The sequence below is a fragment of the Lissotriton helveticus genome, chromosome 12, assembly GCF_964261635.1.
Source record: "Lissotriton helveticus chromosome 12, aLisHel1.1, whole genome shotgun sequence".
NCBI classification, from domain to species: Eukaryota; Metazoa; Chordata; class Amphibia; order Caudata; family Salamandridae; genus Lissotriton; species Lissotriton helveticus.
Window position 1 is genome coordinate 283,601,800 of NC_136073.1, and position 18,079 is coordinate 283,619,878.

General features: G+C 42.4%; 1 protein-coding gene across 1 annotated transcript in view; it reads right to left on the bottom strand.

Moving 5' to 3' along the window:
* Positions 1 to 4,082: 4,082 nt before the first annotated feature.
* LOC144798009 (ATP-binding cassette sub-family C member 12-like) overlaps positions 4,083 to 18,079 on the bottom strand; it is a 2,245,771-nt gene continuing 2,231,774 nt past the window's right edge. Inside the window, exon 30 of the mRNA XM_078668799.1 lies at positions 4,083 to 4,947. Coding sequence (XP_078524925.1) covers positions 4,858 to 4,947 — 90 coding nt within the window. The 3' untranslated portion in view covers positions 4,083 to 4,857. The remainder of the gene's footprint in view (positions 4,948 to 18,079) is intronic.

An 18,079-nucleotide genomic window follows, 5' to 3' on the forward strand; every position in this document is an offset into this window, starting at 1 on the left:
AACTTCTCTACACTGAACCCACTGCTCGCATAAAAGTCAATAGACATATATCGAGTGTAATACAGATACAGAGAGGAATGCGGCAGGGTTGCCCGCTGTCTCGTCTACTATTTGCGATTGCTCTAGAGCCCCTGGCTTGTAAAATACGCCAGAAATATGCACAAGCAGCTTTACAATTTAATTAATGCCCTATTGGCATATCATTGTATGCAGATGATATGGGATTGTATATTAGAGATCCCAATGTCAACTTATCACCAATAATTAGACAATATATAAAATTAGGACGACAATCAGCTCTGCAGATAAATTGGTCCAAAACACCAGTGATACCACTGACAGCAAATGCGAAATCACCACAAATGTACTTCCCGTAGTTTGGCAGGAGCAACCTATAAAATACCTGGGAATTTGGATTCACCATGACTCTGAACTAGTACTTCGATGTAACTATGGCACTGTGATTGATAAGCTAGAAACACAAATAGACCGATAGATTACACTTCCTTTAACCCTAGCTGGTCGCCATAATGTTACTCTTGGTAAAAAGAAGAGTAGCCATGCATTGGGACAGCAGGGAGGCACCTACCATAGTTCATTTGATACTGGACTCCATCTATTGTAAAGACAACTTTTTGATATATGCAGACAAGCTGCTCACATCTGCCAAACCTTCTAATTTCTGGGAACATCTTACCAACTAATTACATGAAAATCCTGACCTTTTTAAAACTGACGCATAATTGTTTTATATGTTAGTATTATGTGACATTGCTGAGTTGTATCATTCCTATGCTAAATATCACTAAGTGCTTTGCAATATACAATTATTATCTGAATGATGTATAATGTGAGCTAGACTTGATATTGTATACGAACATGATTTGTTCCATTTAATGAAAAACGTGTAAATAAAAAATAAAACAAAAAAAAGAACCGACAAATCACTAGAAAAAACTAAGGAGAGGCTTACAGCCAACTGGCCTGACGAGACTGGATTCTCTGGTGTATTATTGATAAAAGAGCGTAAACATTTCCTATATCATTAAGCATTACTAATGACAAACCTGCCTGGGCTTCAGACATAAAACTGCTTTTTAAAAAGTGACACGCAGACATTTGGTGCTGTAAAATGAAAACATGAGGCTTTGGTATTCAAAGGCTTTAGTTAGATGCTTTCTATTTAATAAATCATGTAAAACCAGTGGTGGTTCCTCTGCTAAGGCACAGTATCGCCGCTCCACTACCAAGAGCATCAAAGAACAAAAAAAGTAAAATGATAATAATGGAATGTTATTATATTTTTTTCCTCCTGCTGCGGCATTGTGTGAGAGGGCGGGGAGGAGCTGCAGGAGAGGAATGGTAGAACACTCCTGTGTGCAATACCTGTTGGGTCGGCACTCTCGGGCCACCCTAAACAGTCATGCACACTACCCTGTTCCACATGCAGGCTACATTACAGCCTGCATGGAGAACATGCCCATCCCTCCGGCCCTCGGCTGAGTGTTGTGTCACAGCTCTCAGACCAATCACAATGCTGCATTGCGGCATTGTGATTGGCTTAGGGGTGGGAGCCTGGCTGCCTGGTTCCTGGAGTCGGACACAGGAGAGCAGGAGAGAAGATGTGGGACCCGAGGCAGCAAGGTAAGTTTTTTTTTATGTTTTCGAAAATCAGCCCACGGCCCCCGGCACCTGCCCCCCCCCCCCCCCCCCCACCCACGGGCCCTGCCGGACGCCCATGTAAAAAATTGCACAATTAATTCATAATTTGATTTAATGTCGCTAGTTTAATTTGACCTCCCTATAGAATGCGATTGGAATTTGATTTTTTTTTAAATGTGTGCAATAGTAGAATATAGTTGTACTGAATTAACATAACATTTTAAAACGTAGAAGCACAGAAACAGCTCATTATTTAGCGCTCTGAGAACTTCAGTTTGACTTTCGGATAACAGAAGAATGTTTCTCTTTGTGGGAAAGAAGTTCACCTCGCATAATTTACAGCATGTTATCGTATTTAGTTGCTGGAAATGTTTAAACAAAGTCTCAGTTGATTATTTGCTTTAGAGAGAACAGAAAACACATGTGCTTTAAAAATGCATTACCATGTTATGCGTTTATGATTTTTGCTTAAATAACATAGGTCTTTTGCAGCTAATGTTATGTGTTTAGATAAAATAAAATATTTTTTTAAAGGAAGGTGGGGGATGAAGTTATATTAAATGAGATGCAGAATACGTTGTGGGAAGTGTTTTGACTGTCTGATGGATGACATATGCAGACTGCAGAGAGGTGGAGATGAGAACACTGGATTCCAATTGGATGCAGAACAAAGATCATGCCGCATGCTTTGCGACACTTTTCTGGCTTATAAACGCATTCCAAGATTAGGACTTTCAGAAACTTTGCTGAGAGGCAGACTCAGACAGATTTAGAGACTGAGGCCTGCAGATGAGTTTTAGACTTCGATGCAGAACTGAAGGGAGCAGAGCAGATGAGATTTACAGATGCAGAGGAGGAGAGGACAGACTGTGATGGAGAGCAGAAAAGATGCAGATAAATGCAGACTAGATGCAGGATTTGTTCCATTCTGAATTGTATTAAAATCCCCAAGCTTCATGCTTTGACTAAGTGGCTTTGCTAAGGCGGATTTGTTCTATGCTTTATTTCACTTCATGGGATATTAATGATGGATTTAGCGTCATGCTAATCTCACTCTAGCTTTAGTTTTTTAACTCTTCCTGAGTTCTGACTGACATCGTTTGTACCTCACTTTCTTAGAATAGGAATTATTTCCTTTATGGAATGTGTTGTATGCAAGTTATGATATGCCCTGTACAGATTTTATTTTTCTATTATCAATTCTGTAACCTTATTGATACCTGACTAATGAATTAAGGGTCAGAGAATTTTAAACTTTAATTAGAAGATAAATCCCTTTCAAACAACTTACAACTCTCACTATTGACTAAAAATTTATTTGCATTTGATTACTTGCCTCTGTTAATGAAGGAGCTCTTTTGGTCGAAATATGGTGGCAAATATTCATCATCTTTAGAATAGATAATGGTGTGGGAAAACGGTGATGGTAATTAAAGTTTTATTGTGCCACAGTAACTAAATTTTCAAAAGAGAGATTACTGCGAGATTTTCGTGCTATCACTGAGCATCAAGGTAACAAATAATTCAAGATATGTTCAGATTTTAATGAAAGATTTTATTGGCTTTAATGTATCTCCTTCTCTCCAGTGGGATCGCTTATGACATATAATCAGCCTAAATTCCTAAAAAACGAATAAAATAGAGCTAATTTGAGACTCTGCCCACATTCAGGCGTATTTGGGTCAGCCGTATTTGGGTCTTATGCGTACGCATCCTTTAACTCTTCCAAATAACATTATGCAATGAAATAAGAGAACTAAATTATGTATTAGATGTATCTGGAAAAGAAAAGTAATTTAAAGATTTAAAGATCAGGTTAGGTAAACTTCTGACATTTTGACTTTATGGGCACATTCAAGCAGTAATTTACAGATTCCATGGGCCGAAGCTTCGAAATATACTCTTACAGCAGTGAAATATAGATTATTGTTCTGCATAATACATGACAACTATATGATAGCCCTTACGGTCAATGAAATACTCAAACAGAACAACAGCCAATCTACTAGTTGTGGGTCAGAAACTACTGCCCACTTCATATTTTTGTTTATTGTCCTAGAGTATAAAAATTTAGTTTGAAATTAAAAAATTCATTAGACATAAAATAGCTTAACGCATGGCCATAGACGTCAGGGCTGCCATGTTTGAATTTAATGTTGCCGTTCAAGATTACCCACTCTTCTCATGCATGTTTGTTATGCATTGTTATGCTAATAAATAAGGTGCTGAAGCTCATCACAGTCAGACAATGTCCCAGTTTAATTCATTGCATGAATTCAGTTAAATATGTATTATGAAAGGAATTAGGAAAGTTTCACAACAACTTGGAGAAAATCACTTAATGGCAGCAGTTTAAAACAGAATGACTTTGGGAGCATGGGCGGAGCATTATAAACTAACTACATCATAAAAGACTGCACTATAGTATATTGAGATTACTGAAGGAAAAAAAATTCGAAACCTGAGGACATTCAGAGATACTTTTATTAGCAGTGCAAGAGTCTACTCAAACATTGTGGTCAAGATATTCTGAACAACATTAACAGCAATGTCATCATCTGATCTGTAGATAAGTGAGGCGGGTAAGGTTAATAAGGGAAACCCTGTCCCTTAACATTGTATAAATATAGAACACCGGTAAATATTTGAAACATGGGAACCAGTCTCAGAAACATCATAAAGGTGATGAACAGTACCTCTCTTGGTGGTACTTAACTTGCTCTAATGTAATCAAAAAATGTGTTGGTTCAGTCAATTAACATCCCTTTCAATAATTAACGCTTATAGTAATAATGTATTTGGTTGTGATACACCGACAAGACCTACACCCTTTATCCTTTTTTCAAAGAATGGAAGCATCATATCTCAATACATTGACTAGCAGAGAGTCTGTAGTGCTATGGTATAAAAGTGACAAAATTGACCACTAATTTATGGTTAATTTGTGATTAAGGAGCAACAGTCTTCCAAATTCTTTTCACTCACAGGATTCCATCATGTATAGTTATAATACAAGAGGTGTTTACTGCTGTTTAACAGAAATTCAACAGATTACAAACAAGCTATGCATTTCCTGTGCCCTACAATGTTGAGCATTAATGTTGATCTACTGCAGCCTCCGTCCATCCTTTAGACTGTGTCCCAAATTCTGTTAGATCAAGCCCTTGTGAACTGAATTATCCTTGACACTCTGTACTAGTGGTTGTTGGTCCCAGCTGCCAACAATGCTGCAAAGGCAGAGTTGGGATTCTGGGCAAGCTCGGCTGGACTGCCAAATTCTGCCACCTGAAAGAGAAAATAAATTATATTTAAGAACTGAAAAATGGCTCCATAAATTAAATGATTGATAGGACCGCAGTAATCCATTATTTTCTGCTCCCTATGAAAGTACTAGAACTGGCTGGAATGGGGTACATTTTACTCAAAGAGAATGCATTGTAAAGATATTCAATCCTGTGCTACCATGAAAATTTCATGCAAAACCCCATTGCAGAGCTAGATGAACAAGCATTGGCTATGCAATAGGGCTTGCATCTACATGAGTTTAAGCTTTTGGCATTGTAAATGATTATGCTTTTTATTAACACATAAATAAAAGGTATTGTCATTTACAATGCCATTAGGTAAAACTCTTGTAAATGCTAGACCTATTGTTCTGGGCTGCTTGAAAAGTGAAAGTGCGAATGGCGCGCTCAATGTTGCAGGAAAGCATATTGTACCCGCAATAGGAGAAATGTATTAAAGAAAATAGTGCTTACAGAGTAAGTATGATGTACTCTGTAAAACCGAAGTAAAAGGGCAAGCCCTCATGGGAGGTTAAAACTGACGACAAGGCGGTAGTAAGGAGGGACTAGCAAGCCTATTGACGAATCAGATGCCAGCATTTACGAAGGTCAATGTCAAATATGGGCAAAGAGTGGGTGGGCTTTAAGTACATACTCTAATACAGCATGCCTCACAGAGCAGCACATGCGCTGCATAGGCTCGACCTAAAAAGGCATCCCTATCCAGCTCTCAAGTCAAGCTCATTGTACATCTCTATTGAATTTTCAGGCAAGGTATAAAGTAGGCATTATGGAGATCTAAGATAATAATTAGCGTAATGTCTGCATTTACCAGTCTCAATAATTAGTAGGGCTTTTGGCCCCTTTAAAAGAGAATTACTCATTCGATGTGTGGGGAAGCAGGGGCTGACCTCCCACATATGTCATAGTAACACCTGTGCCACTTGAGAGACAATTGTGAAAGCTTATAATTAAGGAAGTGATAGGGAAGAATGTTCTCACTTCTCCACTGATACCTTGGGTCCGCCAATATGACGGAAAATGTTATGATGGATTACTGGAGGTGTGTTAGGCAAACCTTTTTGCTGTACTACCCGTGAAAACACCTTAAAAAGCTGAGGAATGGGAGCTGTGCATGGTGCCCCCTTGCCTCGCATGCTGCCTGCTTTGAACGCCTAATAGTTGACCTGTCATGCTCTGAGGTGCAGCCCACACTCTGGGCTCATCTGCCTGTTGCTCCCTCCCCTGGCCGCACGTAAATCACTCAATTACTCACTTCCGGTGCACAAAATAAATGGCTGAGGGAATGGCAGAGACACACATGCAGCCCGGACCGCCATCCACCTTTCTAAAAACTGAAGGTACTGCTGTGGGAGAGACTGAGTGAGCAAGACCACTGGCAAAAAAAAGTGATGCTGTAATGGGTAGTGTTCCTGCACACCTATGAATCAATTTTATATGTGGCTCAACCCAAAAAAATGTTCATTCAATTTTGAATGGTGCGCGTGCTACCAGTCGGACGAGAGATGGGGCCCACCAATCTCTCAATTAGTCAAATATCAAAGAGGACTGTGGGGTACCCACAATCTAAGTGGAGCACAGCTTTAGACAAAAAAGTCTCAAAAAGGCTTGTGAAAATTAATCCAAGAGTACTAAGGCAAAAAGTTTTTATCATATTATCATCATTCATGTTTAGAAAAATCACAGAAAAATCAGCATATGTGAAGGCTGTACAGTTAATAACAATGTACTGCTACATTATATAACATGATAACATGTACAGGATGTCATTACAGCTGAAATAATTCAATGTATTCAGTGAATTCAAAACAAACACTCCCAATGCATTTCGGGTTCGAATCTGAACCCTTCATCAGGGTATAGCTAAACAAAGCCAGTCTTGTAGTTTGTGAAACAACTGCGTCCTCCGCAGGAATCTACAACACAATAGGTTTGAGTATTACGAACAAGGTATTGATTACAGTTGCATTATGTAGAATTTGCACTCTAAAAACAAGCAAAAGAAGTGTGCTGAGGTGTGCAGAAATGTGCCCCAATGTGAAGTTCAAGAGATTGCAAAGAAAGTCCTTATTGAAATTGAAAATATCATTGCTGAAAGGCTGTAGATGACAACCACATAAATAATCCCAAAAAACGGTTATCATAATGAAATAGAATCCAAGGTGCAAGTAAAAATGCCATGTTACTTCCCATATGTGCTCTGTGAGAAGAGTGAGTCAAGACAGACAGTTGTGTTCAAAATGAAGGGATTCTTACCCTTAAACGAGCGGTTCTGTGTATAAACTGTAAGTGAAATCATGGGAACAATAAAATATAATTTAAAAGGCAGCCGTATAACCACCTCCTCTTGTTGACATAGCACGTCCAAATTATAACAAGCATTTGCAATGCAATAGGTCTCGCATTAGGAAAGTTTGAGCTATTGGTATTGTAAATGACACATTTTTTATTTATGTGTTGGTTTTGAAAATAGCTACATTAATAGCTTTGTCATTTACAATGCCAATACTTTTAACTTTTACAAATGTGACACCTCTAGCATTTGTAATGCAATATGTGTTATATTTACGTGACTTAGATGTATTGATATTACAAATAACAATTGCTTTGAATTTTTTAAATAATTGAATAATTAATAATTAAATAAAAGTTATTGTAATTTATAATGGCAATGGGTTAAACTTTTTTAAATAACTTTTGTGAAGAATATGTTCAGTGTATTTTATTGTGACAAAAATCCAAGAACAGAAGTGAAGTATTAACCTCTTTTTGTGACATTTGTAATAAAGCTTGAAACATTGAGAGAACATATTTGAACCAGTTGTTGTTGAATGGTTGCACAGATTGACGCTGTGGTGGTGCTGAGTGATGTTGTGGTTGCGACGAGTGATGCTGTGGTGGTGCTGAGTGATGCTGTGGTGATGCAATAGATAGAGTGTAATTATGTGGTGTGTAACTATGTGGCACTGAGTGGTATTTGGAGTGTATGTTGCATTGAGTGCAGTGTAATTATGTGGCGAGTAATTATGTGGCACTGAGTGGTATTTGGAGTATATGTTGCATTGAGTGCAGTGTAATTATGTGGCGTGTAATTATGTGGCACTGAGTGGTATTTGGAGTATATGTTGCGTTGAGCGCAGTGTAAATATGTAGCATATAATTATGTGGAACTGAGTGGTATTGTCTGGAGTGTATGTTGCATTGAGTGCAGTGTAATTATGTTGCGTGTAATTATGGAGCACCGAGTGGTATTTGGAGTGTATGTTGCATTGAGTGCAGTGTAATTATGTGGCGGGTAATTATGTGGCAGGTAATTATGTGGCAGGTAATTATGTGGCACTGAGTGGTATTTGGAGATTATGTTGTATTCAGTAGAGTGTAATTATGTGGTGTGTAATTATGTGGCACTGAGTGGTATTGTTTGGAGTGTATGTTGCATTGAGTGCAGCGTAATTATGTAGCATATAATTATGTGACATGAGTGGTACTGTGTGGAGTGTGTGTTGCATTCAGTAGAGTGTAATTATGTGGCACTGAGTTGTATTTGGAGTGTAAACGCGAAACGAGAAGGGCATATGCTGGGAGTTTACCATTCCCTCCTTAAAGAGGTACATTATGAACCTGCTTTTCACAGACAGACTGCCCTACAACCAGATACACCCCTCCCCTCCCACTGCCGGGAAAGTTCCGCCCACCTTAATTTGCTTTACCTGTCGGACGGTCCTTGCAGCCTCCCTGTGTTGGCGAGGGTGTCTGACAGAACCCTCTGCCCTCAATGAGAGTAGCGTTACTCGGCACTGGGCTGGCACGGCGTCAGGAGTATGTGGTTCTGCCCCGCGGAGATCGACAGTTCCATTGGGCTCCACCGCCAGCCAATGGCGGCACCTGTTTACCTCCAGCATAGAGGAAGAGCGCGCGGCACGAGTAGGCCGTTCGTGGAGCTGGGAGTGGCAGGAAGAGTGGGGCGTGGCTTCGAGCGTGAACGGGCAAATCAGCTTGCGGGTCTGTGGCAGCCCGGGGCTGAGCGAGGCACGGCCAGTGGGAAGAGAGGGCTCGCGAAGAGTGTGTGAGAGAGGAAGCAGCGCATGGGCAGGAGCCAGAGAGCGGTGCGCGGAGTGAGCTACACAGAGCCTGGCGCTGCAGCAGGTACCGCACTGTGAGTCCTTTATACGCTTTATGCAGAACCAGGGGCATTCAGTGTGCGGCAGCGGCGGCGGGGGGTGGTGTCTCTGTATGTGTGCGTGCGTGTATGTGCGCTTGTGTGTGTGTCTGTGTATGCACGCGCATGCGTGTGCGAAAGCAGGGGGAGGTGTGGCTGTGTGTGTTGGAGCTTCCCAGGAGACAGGAAATGTGCACACGCGCACGCGGCCCGTTCTGATCCCATTTTTGAAGATGCGCGTGGCCATCTCTTGTCTCCTGGGAAGCTGAGCCGGTGACTATAGGTCTCTGGCGAGACCGCGCTTTCGCGCGGTAATCGCCACGAGACCTAAAAAGGAACCAAAATCTCTCTTGCCCGAATCAGATGAGTTGGGAAGATTGCTTGTGAACATCTACGTGAAGAAGACTGTTGCATGTGAAACCCTTGAACCTGTCTAAAAAGGTTCAAGCAAAAAATCCATTTTACAAGTAATAAATGTTAAAACCAAAAGAACCATCAACGGCTTTAAAGGGACCGTAGGAAAACTCCCTAAACACTGGCATGTTCGTTATATAATACATGACTTTATTGTTCTTCAGGTACAAAAGGGGGTGGTGATGGATGGGGCATCTGAACCAATCAAACACTCACACCCATTCAAAAGATCTGGGTTTGATCCATCACCGTTTTTTAGCCCACTCTGCCACCCCAGTTCAGACATGGCTATATGCAAATCAGTCTGACCCTGTGCCTCATGGGAACAGTCCAGCCCGAACTGCCAAGCCATGCCTTCCCTGGACCGGAAACAAGCTTCCGAGGACCGGTTTCTGGCATTCCAGCCATCTTCAGCCCGGCTTGCTTGAATCCAGTGGCAAAGTGAGCAAGGGACTCACATCTGAGCATACCCTGCCACACTTATGGTGGCCAAAGCGGTACAAAAGGGGGTGGTGATGGACGGAGCATCTGAACCAATCAAACACTCACACCCAGTCAAAAGATCTGGGTTTGATCCATCACCGTTCTTTAGCCCACTCTGCCACCCCAGTTCAGACATTGCTATATGCAAATCAGTCTGACCCTGTGCCTCAGGGGAACAGTCCAGCCCAAACTGCCAAGCCATGCCTTCCCTGGACCGGAAACAAGCTTCCGAGGACCGGTTTCTGGCATTCCAGCCGTCTTCAGCCCGGCTTGCTTGAATCCAGTGGCATCGCGCTGTAGCACGGATTGTGTTGTGACGGCTTTTCTTTGGTGTGGTCATTTTTTAGAATACGGACGTACCAGAGGTGGCACAGAAGTTTGTTATTTGGCATGGAAGTTTGTTACCCGGCAGAAAGTGGGTGGAGCCTCATCTTGAGTTTACGGTGAGGCTCCTTTACGTTGATGGTTCTTTTGGTTTTAACATTTATTAACCTACATCTTGTAAAATGGATTTTTTGCTTGAACCTTTTTAGACAGGTTCAAGGGTTTCACACGCAGCAGTCTTCGCGTAGATGTTCACAAGCAATCTTCCCGACTCATCTGATTCGGGTAAGAGAGATTTTGGTTCCTTTTTATAATTTGGACGTGCTATGTGAACAAGAAGAGGTGGTTATACGGCTGCCTTTTGAATTATATTTCATTGTTCCCATGATTTAACTTACAGTTTATAAACAGAACCGCTCATTTAGGGTAAGAATCCCTTCATTTTGAACACAACTGTCTGTCTTGACTCACTCTTCTCACAGAGCACATAGGGGAAGTAACATGGCATTTTTACTTGCACCTTGGATTCTTTTTCATTATGATAACCGTTTTTTTGGATTATTTATGTGGTTTTCATCTGCAGCCTTTCAGCAATGATATTTTCAATTTCAATAAGGACTTGCTTTGCAATCTCTTGAGCTTCACATTGGGGCACATTTCTGCACACCTCAGCACACTTCTTTTGCTTGTTTTTAGAGTGCAAATTCTACATAATGCAACTGTAATCAATACCTTGTTCGTAATACTCAAACTTATTGTGTTGTAGATTCCTGCGGAGGACGCAGTTGTTTCACAAACTACAAGACTGGCTTTGTTTAGCTATACCCTGATGAAGGGTTCAGATTCGAACCCGAAATGCATTGGGAGTGTTTGTTTTGAATTCACTGAATACATTGAATTATTTCAGCTGTAATGACATCTTGTACATGTTATGTTATATAATGTAGCAGTACATTGTTATTAATTGTACAGCCTTCACATATGTTGATTTTTCTGTGATTTTTCTAAACATGAATGATGATAATATGATAAAAACTTTTTTTGCCTTAGCGCTTATTAGTACTCTTGGATTAATTTTCACAAGCCTTTTTGAGACTTTTTTGTCTAAAGCTGTGCTACACTTAGATTGTGGGTACGCCACAGTCCTCTTTGATATAAAAAAAAGTGATGGGCACAAAAGCAAAAAGAGTTCTGCCAAAAAAACAAAAGAGCTATGCAAGCATAAAAAGACAGTACTTGGCTGGTGCTCCTGCGAGGAAGAACAGTAATGACGTATCATTGTCTTAACCAGTTAGGACTCGGCCTAAAAACATGTGGACAAGCTCAGCTCATAAAACTGAGATTATTCAAACAGCAAGCTGATAGACATACTTTGTGTGTGTAATTAAAGTGATTTCCTGAAAACTAAATGACTCACTAATGGCAATTGAGTCATATAATTATGCCAGTGTCACCTCTCATAGGCAGCATGGGATGCACGGAAGTAGGGCTGAGCGAAACAAAAGATACACATACATAAGCACAGCATTTAGTTTACATCTGTAGTAATTCAGCACAAAAGCAGTATGTGCCCAGAACATTGTACTTTACCTTGAATGCTTTCTAAAACCATATAATAGTAATAATAAAACTTACTTTTCCCCACATCCTGCATTCACCTGCCCTCTTCAGTGTGCTGGCCATTCCACAGAGGATCTCAGGTGTCAGAATTCGGCTGACATAAAAGCTTTCTGAAGCCTCATATACAAAGAGCTTGGTAAAACAGTCTGAATTTTGCTGCCGCATATTGTGTCTACGTAACACGAACAATTTTCTGATACAGGATCCATAAAGTATGCATCATTGTGTTACACGTGCATTAGGAGATGTTAGTTTCTTATTCTCACATGAAATATGTGGATACTCCTGTACCATTTTCAGCCAGGAATTACTTTCTCCTGATATTGACAGCAGCAAATTTATGTGTTTTCAGAATGGGAAACTAGATGGAAGGGTTATGTGAATCAGTGCTTAATTTGAGCCGGTGGTTTCCGGTACTCAGCACCACACTTACAGGCACATGCATCAACCTTTTTTTCGAGCGCAACCGGTGCGATTCTCAAAAATTGCCCGTTTGCGCCCGCAAAAAGGGCTTCTGCGATGCATCAAACAGTCAGGCTCTTGCAATTTAAGAAAGTGCACTTTGTTGCAATTTCTTAAATCGTGATTGCATTTAAGGAATCACAAATTGCGATTCCTTAAATGCAATGCATGATGAAATCGCAAATAGCGATTTCGCTAATAGGGGCCGCAAAAACCCATCAATTTAAACCTGATGGAAATTTGCAAAGACTTTGAAAAATGCACTTAAGTTCATTTTTCAAAGTTGTTGGTTACACAGACACATGCCCTTGGGGCATGTGTGTGCGCAACATATGTGCACAGATCAATTTCAGTGGTGCAACAGGGTGTCCTTTAGACTCCCTTGCACCCTTGAAATTGCATGCTCAAAATGCGAGTCCCCTTTGGGGGCTCGCAAATTGCGCATGCAATTTCCCATTCATTCCTATGGACCTGTTAGACATCTAACCTGGACTTCTATGGGAATTCTCTAGGGCATATGACCAAGCCCATTATCGCCACTTTAGCAGCAGTTTCCTGCTGATAAAGCGGCGATAATTTTATCGCCCAGTCTTGATAATATGCACCCTAGTGTTTGTCGGGGGAGTCTACCAGTCCACTATTAGGTCTAAGCTCACCAGGTGTATGGGCAGAAGCAAGCAGTGCTATATTTGAGTCTGTGGCTGCAGGTGGGGCCCACCTGCACTCATTGTTGGGGCCTGCACCTATTTTTTCTCATCAAACTTTGACCCAGAGCAAGAGAGCGAAATAACCAAAAGAGGGAACGATAGTGGCAGGGGTTTAGCTTCAAGGGTGTATTTGGGGTGTTGCGCCCCACCTAATAAATGCATTTCTGATGGATACTTGAGTATAGGTTCTTTCACCTGGGATTTTTGCAAGCACACACACTATCTCTCATTGGTTTTGAAAGCCCTAAAAATATTGATTATTTTACAAAATATTGTATTTCTCTCTGTTAGTACCGATCTGCATTCCTCTCCCGTTCCACTGCCTCTTGAGCCCCTCTCCTGCTCCCTGCTTGTTGTATAAGTTGGTGGAATCAAGACTACGCTGCCTTGGAATTTTGCATCTCCAACATTAGATAGCACTGGCCACAAGCTTCTGACCAAAATGTTGAGCCACTGCTCATTTTGTTTTACAGAATAAGGATTGTACACAAGTATACCATCCAGCCGATTAAAGATATACGTGGTCTCTCATTAGGGAGACCGATTGGTGGACTTTTACTCAAGTGGCAAAAGTGGACCACTAGTTTACTAAGTTGTGTATGATAGAGGTCTTAGGATAGCCCTTTAAAATGTCATGTAGGCTGGTCATCTCACATATATTCAAGAACATTCAGCCCAACAGTGCTCCCCTGCTCCACATTGGCTGCTGGGGCATATGTTACGCTTTAGGTTTTGCTTTAAAAAAATATTTTTTTAAAAATGCCAATTTATTTTTAGATTAGACTACTTGGTGGAACATCATTAATTTACTTGCCTTCAAGACTAAGGTGGTTTTGTTTAAAGTTGTGGTATGAGGGCCAATCACTGTTAAATGTGAATTAATAAAAGGTCTCTTCAGTCAAACTTGAGATAATCCATTTTGGAACACTATCCTTATGCTATACGATTGCTCATCAGAAAGTGCTGTGCATAAATTTAGGTCAGGATAGGGCTGTGGTCTTATGGCGAGCTGCACATAACTATGACGCACTAGTGACAGAAGCTGATATCAACATTCTTCCTTTACAGATCATTTTAGTCTATTAGTCATCTGTAAAACCAAAAAGCTTCGCACAAAAGTACAGAAACACACAACTGACTAGTAGAAATACTCTCACATGATCTGACAGCGTCATGAAACAAAGATTAGTTAATTAACACGAGGATAAGAGTTGAAGATGATGGTATGAAGATACCAGAGTCAAGATAGAGTCAAGATAGACTGAGGGTTCCAAGAATAACCCCACTATAAATGCTAGCCTTCCCAAAAGGGCTACCTGGTCCACACGGCCCCTCACCAACCTCTCAACCGGCCTTTCCCCCAACAATCAACACAGAATCTTGGTTTGAGATATCAAGCTCCAGTTTATTACTTTCTCTATAGTCATAAATCACAAGATATGTCATGAATCATCTTGACAAGTCATAATTTACTGAAAAGGAACCATAAGTCATGTTGACAAGCACCATAAATCATTGACTGCTTACAATCTGTGCCTGGGATGGGAAGGCCCGTCGGGCTGAACAGCACCTTCTAGGCTTCCCTTGCAACTGATGGGGGACATCTGAAGCTGTCTGGGCTGCAACTGCTGTATCTGCTTTCCACCTACCCCTGTGACTTTCTCACCTGCCCTCCCAATGTCCCTGTCATTAGCCATCCCGAGGGGGAACGTTCTGGCAACTATTTATTTTCCTTTGGCCTGCCAGCCATCCTCAAGTGCTCATATTAGCGATAATGTTGCTATTACCCCTTTGACCTGTGCATTTGCGGTAGTGAGTCCTGCTCACCCTTTTGGGAATGCGTGGGACACATTTGGCAGCCAATGCTAGAATATGCCCATTGCTTCAGGCTCCTAGCCTTTTAGCCTTTGGCTCGGTTGCCCTGCTTTGTGGCTAAGGCCACTTAGAATGGCGCCAACCAATCTGAACTGAGGGATTTCATAATTTTTCCTAACTGTAACAGGGAGGGTGGAAGAAGACCTCCCCTTGCTTTGGTGGGACCCCAGCAGAAAGAAGGGGGACAAAAGGAGGTTTCCATCATGATTCACCCCTGAGCTCCAAACTCCCTTGTTACCCTGACGATCTTTCTATGTTGGCTCCAAACCTTTCTGGCACTTTAACCTCAGCCTTTGAGGTCCGGCTGCACCATCTCAGCCTGCTCTTTGAATTCGATATGACCAGCGCATTACAAGGCAGTAAACTCCAAACAGCCTCAAGCTGTCTCAGCCATATGGATACATGCTTTAGATAGATTTGAGCTGTGCTAGATCAACCCATTATTAAGACATCTGTATTGGAACTATTGCCTGTGGTCTCCATCTAATTCAATCTAATTTCTGAAATCAAACAATTCCTTCTTGTGCTTTGCCTGTTTCTATTTAATTGCTTTTGAGAAAACTGAAAAGCTCAGTAGCTTCTACAATAGCCAAAAGTGTCAATACACGTGTTGTCTGGATATGAGAAAGTTATGTATTTACACCAAAGAGATATTAGTCATTATGATCTGATCACTTACAGAAGGGTATCTCTAGGTGACATGCTACCAGGATTTTCACAAAAAAGGAACCTGCTTGGATTAACACCCCATAACATGTACTAACAGTGTGCAGTGGAAACTAATGTCCAAATCACAAGAAAACACATGAGAAACTGCTTTGCACATGCATGCGTTAATGAGAAATAATTAGGGCTCCCGGTTTTCCGTTTAAACAGATTTTTACATATAAATACAGACGGAAAACATGTTTTCCTTTGTCTGTATTTATATGTAAAAACGGGAAAATACTAGTACATTTTTCGAGCTGCTGTGCTCCATCAGAGTTGTCTCGCCACACCCTCTTGCTGATTCTTGAGTGTGGGGTCTTTTTTGCGCTCCTGTCAGCCTTTTGTTAGCTGCCCCAGCCATGTCTGGGGCTCCGCTCCGCCCCTAGAGTGAGCCTGGCCAGCCGTTTAAAAAGAAAGGCAAGTACGTGCTAATCCTGTTCATTGTTTTAGCACTCCATAAGCGCCTGCACAATAGGGGTCGTGGCAGGAGGCACTGTGCCCTGAGCTCCCAGATGATCCAAGGCAGCCAGCGCCAGGAGGCCTGCATTGTTCTCAGCGCCCCCACCTCAAGGTGACATGCACATCTGTGTACTCCTGCGTATAAAGTATGTGTAGACAGCACAACAAACAACTGGTTTTCCAAATATACATTACACATATGTACCTCTTGAAAGAAAGAACGATAAAGTGATTTGCACACGGTCACACAATAATTGTGATAAGCGCCGAAGCTGGGATTAGTGGTGGGGTGTGTGTGTTTGTGTGGGGGGGGACGGGGTGGTACGTACAGTCAATAATTTAGCCAGTTAGTTTTGCTTCCTCCTCCTAAGGCCATACACGAAAAGCCACAAGTGCTAACAACCTTGCAGCGTTTCCTACTATCCCCTACGCTTCTGAGCCTGAGCTCAGGCTGTTTCTAAATAAATAACCAGATTTATAGAACCATTTGCCTTACATCGGGGAACAAAATATTAAACCACAAAGTCCACGTAATAATGATAATGTATTTACTTCCTTTGGTGACACACACGCCGTGAGGGCAACGGCAGTGCATATCGGCAGACCAATCCACTTACCTGACACCAGAGCGCCGTGAGGGCAACGGCCGGAACAGCAGTACAGCTCTCCCCCTCGCAGTGAGGGACTGCATTTCCCAAGTGCCCCAGGGTCGAGCGGCGCACCTGGGATGTCACTGGCTGCGCCCGGAGGCGCTACTAAACATCGGAGCGCCGAGCGCTCAGTGGGGGGCTACTTCCTTTGGTGACACACACGCCGTGAGGGCAACGGCAGTGCATATCAGCAGACTAATCCACCTACCTGCCACCAGAGCGCCGTGAGGGCAACGGCCGGAACAGCAGTACAGCTCTCCCCCTCGCAGTGAGGGACTGCATTTCCCAGGTGCCCCAGGGTCCAGCGGCGCACCTGGGACGTCACTGGCTGCACCCAGAGGCGCTACTAAACATCAGAGCGCCGAGCGCTCAGTGGGGGGGCTACTTCATTTGGTGACACACACGCCGTGAGGGCAACGGCAGCGCATATCGGCAGACCAATCCACCTACCTGCCACAAGAGCGCCGTGAGGGCAACGGCCGGAACAGCAGTACAGCTCTCCCCTTCGCAGTGAGGGACTGCATTTCCCAAGTGCCCCAGGGTCGAGCGGCGCACCTGGGATGTCACTGGCTGTGCCCGGAGGCGCTACTAAACATCGGAATGCCTCTCGTCACGCGGGACGCGCGCTGGCGTCGCAGGGCTAAGCCCGGGCAAAGGGCGGGTCGTCTGTGGCCGTCCGGGGCCAGAGGAGGCCGGGCCGGGCTATCCCCCTTGAGTCTGCGGTCAGGAAAAGAAAAAAAAGGGACATAAAGGTACTGTGGCTAACTTAGACTGCATGAGATTGACACGTTTACCCCTTGTATTATTGTAGGGGTACGCAAATCTATTTGACTTTCAATTTTTAATCCTATTCTTACCGTATCGTCTAAGATTGCATTTTATTGTTTTGTTCTTCTTATCCATAGCAGTATTTTCATTTGTTTTATTCTTCGTCTCACCTGGAAATTGGAGAATGGGGAAAAAGGGTTGTTTAGCTAAGAAATTGCCCCCGCCCCAGCATACTCCTGGATCAAAACCAACTTCAATCGATAGGATGTTAGTGAAGGCTCTAGGAGCAGTAGCATCTGAAATTGAAAGAACGGAAAGACGCCTATCGATTACACCTGATTTAGATGTCAACCTGCAGACCTCCAACTCACTTGACGAAACTGCACCGTCTTTACTCGAACTACCTAGTGATCCTCCCGTAAACATAGATACCAACAATAGAGAGTCTCTGACCCTCCCCATCCGCCCAAGACTAGATAGAAA